This window comes from Armigeres subalbatus, chromosome 1 (assembly GCF_024139115.2).
Source record: "Armigeres subalbatus isolate Guangzhou_Male chromosome 1, GZ_Asu_2, whole genome shotgun sequence".
NCBI lineage: Eukaryota > Metazoa > Arthropoda > Insecta > Diptera > Culicidae > Armigeres > Armigeres subalbatus.
The window spans coordinates 258,487,077-258,497,531 of NC_085139.1; the positions used below are offsets into that span (position 1 = coordinate 258,487,077).

The 10,455-nt window shown below is 46.9% G+C and overlaps 1 protein-coding gene across 1 annotated transcript; it reads left to right on the plus strand.

The window, feature by feature from the left end:
• The first annotated feature begins 6,074 nt into the window (after positions 1-6,074).
• Positions 6,075-6,857, plus strand: LOC134207248 (uncharacterized protein K02A2.6-like). The gene has a single exon (XM_062682968.1). It carries the CDS (start codon positions 6,075-6,077, stop codon positions 6,855-6,857), a length of 783 nt encoding a protein of 260 aa, XP_062538952.1.
• Positions 6,858-10,455: the final 3,598 nt, after the last annotated feature.

Consider the following 10,455-nt stretch of genomic DNA (forward strand, 5'->3'; position numbering starts at 1 on the left):
GACGCGACGTAAATGGCTCTACGACCAAGCAGACTGGTCGTTGTACGAACGTATCACCGCCGAAACTATTCACCCAGATGTCGATTGGGATGTCGACAACTTCTCAGAGCACATAATAGCAGCAGCAACTAAATCCATACCACGAACTAGCGGCCGTCGTGGACCAAAATCGGTACCATGGTGGTGCCCTGAAGCAAAGGAAGCAATTCGGTGGCGAAGGAAGTGTCTAAGATCCCTTCGACGCCTACAAAAAAAAAACGCTCCTGATCAACCCGAAGCTCTGGCGATGTTCCAGGAAGCCAGGTCGGCAGCACGAAAGGCGATTAGGCAAGCAAAACAGCAGTCGTGGGAGAATTTTGTGTCGACAATATCACCGAGTAGTACGACGACGGAGCTATGGAGAACAGTGAATACCTTGCGTGGCAGTAGGCAACAACGAACTGTAGTACTCAAGCAAGTGGACGGGTTCACGAATAACCCTGAAGAAGTAGCGGAAGAACTAGCGACGTTCTACAGCCAGAGATCGGCAACCTCCAGCTACCCTTCATCATTCCAGAAGACAAAGGCAGTAGCAGAACGAAGGTCTATAGAAATTTCGCCCAATACCGATGATGAGTACAACATAGACATCACCCTGAATGAACTATTGTGGGCCCTCGACAAAGGGCGAAGTGTCTCTACAGGTTCCGATTCGATAGGGTATCCCTTGCTTCAACGTCTACCCCTATCCGTGAAGATAACACTCCTTAAATTGCTCAATAAAATCTGGCACAACGGTGAGTTTCCTGACAGCTGGCGAAACGCCATTGTCGTTCCCATTCCAAAACCACACTGCCACGAGCCTGGAGCCGATTCATTCCGACCAATATCGCTCACTAGCTGCATGGCGAAGCTGCTGGAGCGGATAATCAACCGCCGACTGATAACTGAGCTGGAATCAGCTGGACGGCTTGATAAGCGCCAACACGCTTTCCGCTCAGGCCTTGGCACCGATACCTACTTTGCCGAACTGGAGAGATCACTACCAACCGTTGACGAGCACTGCCTGATAGCCTCGCTGGACCTGTCAAAGGCATATGATACCACCTGGCGGCATGGCATACTGCGTACTCTTAAGTCATGGCGGATACGTGGTCGGATGATAAACATGCTGCGAAGCTTTCTTTCGGAGCGAACGTTCCAAGTGTCCGTGGGAGGACATCTGTCTCGTGAGCACCAACTGGAAAACGGAGTACCGCAGGGATCAGTTCTCTCCGTAACGCTATTTCTCGTTGCGATGCAACCCATCTACCGAATACTGCCGAGCGGAGTTGACATTCTCCTGTATGCGGACGACATTCTTCTCGTTGTACGTAGACAAAAAACCGAAGGACTGCAACGTAAACTGCAGGCTGCCGTCAAGGCCGTCGACAAATGGGCCAAGAGTGTCGGATTCGCGATGTCAGCAACGAAGTCTCAAATATTCTACTGCAGCCCGAATGCGCGTCGTGAACCAGCGCAGAATATCACCATTGACCGGAAAGCCATACCAAGGACAAACAGACTGAGGATCCTGGGCGTAACCTTGGATCGAACGCTGACCTTCAAGCCACATTGCCAGATGATGAAGAAATCATGCAAGTCTCGACTACGGATTCTGCAAATAATCGGCGCCAAGCTTCCGCGTGGCCACCGAACGACTTTGCTGCAGGTCGGCTCCGCCTTAGTGACCTCGAAACTTACCTACGGGATCGGCCTGGTGAGCTTAGGAGGTCCAGGAACATTACAAACACTTGCTCCCACTTACAACAAAATGGTTCGGTTTGCTTCCGGAGCCTTCGTGACTAGCCCGGTAAACTCGATCATGCCTGAAGCGGGAACTCTCCCCTTCGAATTACTGGCGGCGCAGTTTATAGCGCGTATTGCTATCCGAATACAAGCTAAAAACCGAAATAACGATACCCTTCCTATAGTTCCACGAATATTCGATCGTTTGACTGAATTGACGGATACAGCGCTCCCCGTAATTAGTCGCCTTACTAGGTATGGTGATCGTGAGTGGAATTCACGAAAACCGACGATTGTGTGGGATGTGAAGAAAACTGTTCGGGCAGGTGACCCCCCGGAGAAAGTACGACCAGTTGTTCAACAGCTACTAGCTTCCAGGTTCCACCACTCGACAATTATATACACTGACGGTTCCAAGAGTGAAGATGCCGTAGGAGCCGCATTATACAACACTGGGTTCACAAGGACGTATAGCCTTCCGAAAGAGTGCAGCGTTTTCTCTGCGGAAGCATACGCCATTAAAATGGCCGTTTCGATCCCAAATATTGAAGATGTGGTGATCCTTACGGATTCGGCTAGTTGCTTGCTGGCTTTAGAAGCAGGTAGATCCCGACACCCGTGGATCCAAGATATTGAAAACGTCATAAAACATAAAGCTGTACGATTTTGCTGGATTCCAGGGCATGCTGGCATCACTGGAAACATGGAAGCTGATCGCCTAGCTAACGAGGCGAGAAGCCAACATCCTATGAATATACCCATTCCAAGCGAGGACTCACTGAAAGTTGTGAAGCATGCCATACGTCGTCACTGGGACTACGAATGGTACGAATCCAGAGATGCAAAATTAAGAGAAGTGAAAAACGACACCTATAGATGGACAGACCACAATATCACGATGGATCAGCGCGTTTTAACGCGATTGAGAATCGGCCATACTCGATACACTCACTCGTTTCTTCTAAAAAAGGAACCCCCGCCAATCTGCGAATGCTGCGGAACCGTGCTGGATGTTCGGCACCTTATTTTAGAATGCAAGAAGCACGAAAAGGAAAGACGTGAAAATAACATCGGCGATAGTTTACGCGAGGCCCTGGGTAATGCAGAAACTTCAACTGAAAACCTATTGAAATATTTATTCCAAACACAATTTTATGAAAAACTTTAGACTTGTAAGTGAACTTAATTTTTCTTAACACGAATGCACCCCTCTGGTGTAACGTGTCAGTAATAAACAAACAAACAAACAAACAAACGTTTACTTAATGAATGGCGTCCCTCCTCCTAGAACCCGTTATCAAGTACCGTTACAACAAGTAAATTGGCGACGAGGAGTGTGTTTGGACGCTTTGCAAGCTGCTTTAAATTATGAACGCGGATCCGAATGCACAACAGGCAAATGCTCCTGCTGCTTTGCCGCCGCCGGTAATTGTTCCAGCTGCTGTGCCGCCATCTTTTTCAATAGACCCGTTCGACCGACACAAGATGAAGTGGTCGAGATGGGTAGAGCGGCTGGAAGGTGCATTTGTATTATTCGACGTGCAGAACCAGGTTAGGTTGTTCATGCTTCTCCACTACATGGGGGGAGAAACCTATGACATCGTATGCGACAAACTTGCACCCGGCCGACCTCAACAAAAGACATACAACGAGATTGTTATCCTACTGGAAGCGCACTTCAACCCGGAGCCGTTGGAGATTCTGGAGAATTTTCGCTTTAAGTGCAGAAAGCAAGGAGATGACCGACCGGAAGAAACGATCGACGACTATCTGATCGCTCTTCGGAAGCTTGCAATTACCTGTAATTTCGGTGCATATCTTAGCACCGCTCTTCGGAATCAGTTCGTGTTTGGGTTAAAAGATAGAGCGATTCAATCTCGATTGCTGGAGGTGCGAAACCTGACACTGGATCGAGCTCGAGAGGTTGCAGTTTCGATGGAGCTCTCGAATAAAGGCGGACGAGAAATTCAGTCAAGGCAAGGAAAAACGGAAGTGAATTTAGTTCAAAATTCTCGAGAAAGTGCTACTAAATACCAGGTACCGCGTACGAATGCAAACAAAAAGAAAAGTGCTAAAAGTGAACAACAGAAGAAAAAAGGCAATTGTTTTCGTTGTGGCAGTGATGCACACTTCGCCGATAAGTGTATTCACATTCGTACTCAGTGTAATTATTGCAAAATTGCTGGACATCTGGAAAAAGTGTGCCTAAAGAAAAAGAATTGTCAAGGAAAAGTGAATAAATCTGAGGCTCATTTGCTGGAAGAGCCTGACGACGAGGGAAGTGCTTCGGAAGTTATTTCCTTTGACGAAGGGTGCAAGCTGGAGGAAGCGGCCCGGCCGCCGTCGTCGAAGTTCTGGTTGGATGTGACAGTAAACGGTGCTGTGATCCGTTTCGAAGTGGAAACGGGTGCACCGGTTTCGACAACTAGTGCCGAAGATAAGAGAAGGTTTTTTGCTACCGATGGTCTGCTGCCGTCGGACATACAGTTGGTGAGTTTCTGTGACACGAAGATTCAAATCGATGGAATGCTGAAAGTGAATGTTGCTTACGGTGGAAAATCAGTGCTTCTTCCACTGTACGTTTCGAATGTGAAGAAACATCCGCTGCTGGGCCGGCAGTGGATGCAAGCGATACGAGTGGATCTGAATAGAATCGCCTATGCTGACGTGAACAATCTGGATGCTGCTGCTGCGGTCGCGTCTTTGAGGACGACGCCTGCTGATGTCAAACTGCTTATTGAGAAGTATGCTGTTCTCTACGACGAGTCGATTGGTCGAGTCAAAGGATTATCTGCAAAACTGTGCCTAAAACCAAATGCGAATCCAGTCTACATTAAAGCCAGACCCGTTCCATTCTCACTGCGAGCGAATGTAGAAGCGGAGCTCGACAAGTTGGTCGAAAACGAAGTGCTTGTCAAAGTCAACCACAGTGCGTGGGCTACACCCATTGTGCCTGTTCCTAAGGCCAACAGCAAGGTGCGACTGTACGGAGACTATAAGGTTACGGTCAATCCTAACCTGGTTGTCGACGATCACCCATTGCCGACGATCGAAGAGCTTTTTGTCAACGTCGCTGGAGGAGAAAAATTCACCAAGATTGACTTGACACAAGCATATTTGCAATTGGAGGTTGAGGAGGGTGATCAAGAGGTGCTAACCCTGAACACACACAAGGGGCTCTACAGACCTACACGTTTAATGTACGGCATTGCGTCTGCACCTGCTATCTGGCAGAGATTAATGGAGCAAATACTAAATGGGATACCTGGCGTTACCGTTTTCATAGACGACATTCGGATTACTGGCCCGAACGACCGGGTGCACATGGAACGACTTGAAGAAGTACTGAAGCGTCTCAGTGCATACAATATGCGTATAAATCTGGAAAAATGTCAATTCTTCGTAGACGAAATTGAATACTGCGGGTATTTGATCAACAAGACAGGTATTCATAAGGTCCAGAAGAAAATAACTGCGATCCAAAACATGCCTGTACCAGTGAACAAGGATCAAGTTCGCTCTTTCGTAGGACTTGTGAACTACTACGGTAGGTTCTTTCCAAACCTGAGTTCGACATTGTATCCTCTCAATAATCTCCTGAAAAATGACGTTCGTTTTGTGTGGTCGAAACTATGTGACGAGGCGTTCAACAAGGTCAAGCTGGAAATGCAGTCGAGTAAGTTCCTGGTGCACTACGATCCCACACAACCGTTGGTCCTTGCCACCGATGCGTCGCCATACGGAGTCGGCGCGGTACTGAGTCATGTCTACCCCGATGGCTCAGAGAGACCGATACAGTACGCATCTCAGACGCTCAATGCTACACAACAAGTTTACAAACTAGTAGACCGAGAAGCATACGCAATAATTTTCGGAGTTCGCCGATTCTACCAATACCTGTACGGGAGAAAATTTATACTGCTGACCGACAACAAGCCGCTGAAGCAAATCTTCTCCGATACAAAGGGTCTTCCCAAGATGAGTGCTCTTAGGATGCAACATTATGCCACGTTTCTGGCGTCTTTCAATTACGATATTCAGTTCAGACCAACTAGCCAACACTGGCACTGTAACGCGGACGTTTTTTCGCGTTTACCACTGAAGGAGAAGATAGCAGAAAACCAGATTGAGGAAGCAGATTACCTGGAGATCAACATTATCGAAACGCTGCCGGTGACCGTCAACGAGCTCGCAAAGGCGACTGCTGCGGACCACACTGTGAAGGTGCTTATACAGGGACTACGGAATGGAAAGGAAGTGGATGCAAAGAACGTTTTGGTGTAGACCAACTGGAATTCACGTTGCAGATGCGTGGTATCCGAGTACATGTTCCTCCAAACTTACGGTCCAAAGTTCTAACCGAATTGCACTCAACCCATTTCGGTACAAACCGACTAACGTCGCTCGCTCGAGGATACGTTTGGTGGGAAATAATTGATAAGGACATCGAGGAAATGGTACGCAACTGTAGTAACTGTCAATCAACAAGAGCTGCACCCGCCAAGGCACCGACGCACTGCTGGGAGGCACCAACGAAACCGTTTGAACGTGTGCACGTGGATTTCGCAGGGCCGTTTAAGAACACTTTCTTCATTGTGTTGGTGGACGCCTACACCAAATGGCCAGAGGTGCGCATTATGAACAACATTACAACCACTTCCACGATTCGAATTTGCCGCGAGTATTTCGCTACGTATGGAATTCCGTCTGTACTGGTGAGTGACCACGGGGTGCAGTTCACTTCTGAAGAGTTCCAGAGATTTTTGAAAATGAACGGTGTTTACCACAAAATGGGGGCTCCGTATCATCCAGCAACGAATGGACAAGCGGAGAGATTTGTTCAGACGTTTAAAGCAAAGTTGATTAGCCTACAGTGTGACGTGAGCTTGAAATATGCAGAGTTGTGCAACATACTTCTTGCCTATCGAAAAACCATCCATCCTGCAACGAATAAGTCACCATCCATGATGTTGTACAACAGGCAGATACGTTCCCGATTGGATTTGTTGATACCGAACAATGCTGCTGCAAGCAAGGAAGTTGTTGCCAAGGTGCGTTACATTCCTGTAGGGGCAAGAGTTGCGGCGTGAGACTATCTCGATAAAGACAAGTGGAAGTACGGCGTGATTTCCGAGAAGCTCGGTAAGCTGCATTATCACATTCAACTCGACGATGGAAGAACTTGGAAGGTTGGAAGGTTGGTCCAAAACTGCTTAGTGGACGTGATCATACACCTGTTATAACCGAGGATGTACCTGCCGAAGCTGAACTTTTGGATATTCCTGAACCAATCACACCATCCAGACCCACTGTGACAACTGATGTACCGATGTCAAATCCGATGATTTCCGTCGACCCGTCAGTGCAAGCCGACGGAGTTTCAAGGAACGGAATTATCGCAGCTGTTCCGGATCCAAGACCGCCAATCGTCAACAGAGAACAGGTGAACCAGAGACCCAATAGAGAATCGCCGAGGAGATCTGGTAGGGTCATCCGACCGCCCAACAGACTGAATCTTTAATATTTCTCAGACAATTTTATTAACTGTGGAACTACTTTATATTGAATTCGAATTTCATGTGTTAGGGGGGAAGAGCTGTCATAAGTTACGCTAGTTTTCTCTACCTTTGTTAAATACCTTGAGACAGCTGTCAGTAGTCCCCGTGAAATGTCAAGATTTGCCAGTTGAGATCAAACAATAAAACGACTAGACACGTTTCCGCGAAGTGAATCGTTTACTTAATGAATGGCGTCCCTCCTCCTAGAACCCGTTATCAAGTACCGTTACAACAACAACGGATTTTCATCGGGTGGTTTTTAGCGAACTGCGGCCTCCCATAACCCGCCGAAATGTGGTGCGCTTGGGGGATTAAAGTGCCACCGAATCCTTTCCTTCGCCAACTCCTTTGATACTGCTCCATGATGCTTGAAGGTTGAAGGACATTTCGAGGAGGTCTCGAAGTTGATTTCTGGCACCAACAAAGTTATGCCTTTATCAGAAAACATATCCGTACAGCGACCTCTTCTGGAGATAAACCGTCGCAGAGCTTGGAGGAATCTGTTCGTTGACAAGGCTGAGACCGCCTGAGATGCACCGCCTTTGTGATCATACAAATAAAAATCGTCACATATACTTTGACGATTGGCCGCCTTGCAGCTGGTCGAATATATTTTATTCATTATCAGACTAAGGCCGGAGTGGCATGTGCTGCACATAAAAGTCTTCTCCATTCAGCTCGGTCCATGGCTGCACTTCGCCAACCACGCAAATATATAGTGGTCCGAAATAATCTACGCCTGTTCGTAGAAAAGCACGTGACATCGTGACTCGCGATGAAGTTAAATCTCCCATAATTTGCTGCTGGGTTTTGAACACCTGGGACGTGACTCCAACGGGAATGTTGTGTGATGGACTGTATCTTAGCAACCTGATTTGCGACGAATTTTGGAAATTTGGTCCATGTAGTTCGAATTGCCTTAGTAGACGGATTTGCACCTCACCTGCTGCATTTTGACTTCTCACGTCAATGTTTATGCTCCGTAGGCCTTCTCAGAGGCGTCTGAGAAACAGCGGAGCTCAACTGAAACAACCTTCGGGATGATCACGCAACGATTTATACGAATTTCGTTGAGCAAAGGAAGTTGCTCGTGAAGTCTTTTCCACGACTCAGCCACCGTCGCAGAAAGTGGATGGTCCCATCCCAGCCGTTGATTGTTTTCATCGCTTAGTGTCCAGAGCAGCTGCAGGAAAATTTTCGCCGATGTTATAGCAGCTCTTAACAGACCCAAAGGGTTGAATGACGTGGCGATCACAGAAAGCACTATCCGTTTAGTAACTGGTATTCGAGGGTCTAGACAGGGAATATTGAACTGGAATTTCAAAGTATCCGTACATGGCATCCAAGTTAGACCAAGAGTTTTAATTGAGGGATCTGGATCCAAAATGATTCCTTCGGATGTATTAATAGCAAAATCTTCCTGTCTTACGCCTTGCAATACAGCTGAAGAGTTTAATGCCCATTTGCGTAGACGAAATCCACCACTTGTTGACATCGCATCCAGTTGCAGTTGCATTTCCCTTGCTGTTTCCTCCTCATCCACGCCAGTTATGTGTCGTCGTTACGGTGCTGAGCTCGTAAGTACGAGTAACTTCTTCGGATAAAGGGCGCCACAAAATGCATTGGAGTGTACGATCCTTTGGAGAAATAAGAATCTGGCGAAACATTATCTCAACATTCGAAACGAGCATTTCTGTCGTGTCCAGCTACGCAATATAATTGACCGGTTATCCTCTTGAACCACTGGCCCTGCCAGAAGTACATCGTTGAGTGATACACCAGTTGCTGTCTTACACAAGGCGTCAAACACCACCCGTATCTTAGGCGTAGTGCTCGATTCTTTGACTACGGGGTGGTGTGGTAAATAGCATCGCTTCACAGCTTCCAATTCTGTTTCCTCCACCAATCGAATGTGCCCAAGCCTGAAGTAGTATTCCATGAAGTCGTGGTACTGTTTCTTGAGCGAAGGGTCCCCCGAGCCAAACGCCGTCCAGTTCCTTGAAGGCGCTGATATGCGATATTCCTAGAATCGCCCAAACGTGAAATGGCTTCTCCTTGCTTCGGTAATGAGACGGTGTACCGACTATCTGAACTTCGTTGAACTGTACGTGTTGGGCCTGGTCCTATCTACCTTCGATTCAGCGGAACTAGATGATGATCGCCAGAACACCAACACGTAATTTGGACTCACAGATGGGTGGTATGAAATGAACACTGCCCAATATGGCTTCAGAGGGAAACAATAATCCTTGTTATGTAAATGATTGTCTTAATGGTTCTTCTTTCACTAAGCATACCACTCGCACAACTCGATTATACCAGAAAATGTACACTTTATTCCCGTAAAACAGTTTATTCTTACACTAATTCAGTCCACACTCTACATTTATTTCCCGACATTATAACTACTTTAATTACAAACTACACAATTCTTCATGCATATCAGCAAGCGATACAGATTTCCCGACGACCTCTTTGCAACTAACTAATCTTCTCTGACCTATGTACATTCCAACTGGCCGTCTTCTCTAATCTCCTATCATTCGACTCTAGCCCAAATCTCCATATGCTTAGTCTCTCTAAAGACTCTCATCCCAACACGATGCATAGCGCAGAGCCTTCCGTGGTTAGATACCTCTATCCAATTATATACCTATCGACGATCGCTGCATCGGTAGAGTACAGTCCGTGAAGAACAATGGTATATCTGATGTAAACAACTGTCTGGCTATCGAGAAGCTGACCATTCGCCGGTTGCACAACACGGTTGTAATTGGGTGGGTACTACGCAAACAAACATCCTCACCCACCCTGAAATTACAATAATTTCTGAAATGATAATAAAACACTTCCTCTTCGAAAGACTGGTATGACATCATCTCGATTGTAAGAAAGCATGCAGGTCAATTTCCTTGTAGATTGCCAGTTTCAGTGTTCTCCAACCTAGGTAATAGACAAATCCCTTCCACAGGTCGTTTAAGCAGCCCATCTTTTCGTCTTTAGTGTCACGACTCGTACGACATCGTCTTGCCCTGGATGAATTTCATGGATTCTCCCCATTTTCCACCGCATTGGTGGTAGATTTTATCGCAAATTACCACCAGTCTGCCTACTTCGATGTTTGCTATCG

Coding starts and splice junctions, on each gene's coding strand:
- LOC134207248 (XM_062682968.1), top strand. CDS start 6,075: ATGCGTGGTATCCGAGTACATGTTCCTCCAAACTTACGGTCCAAAGTT.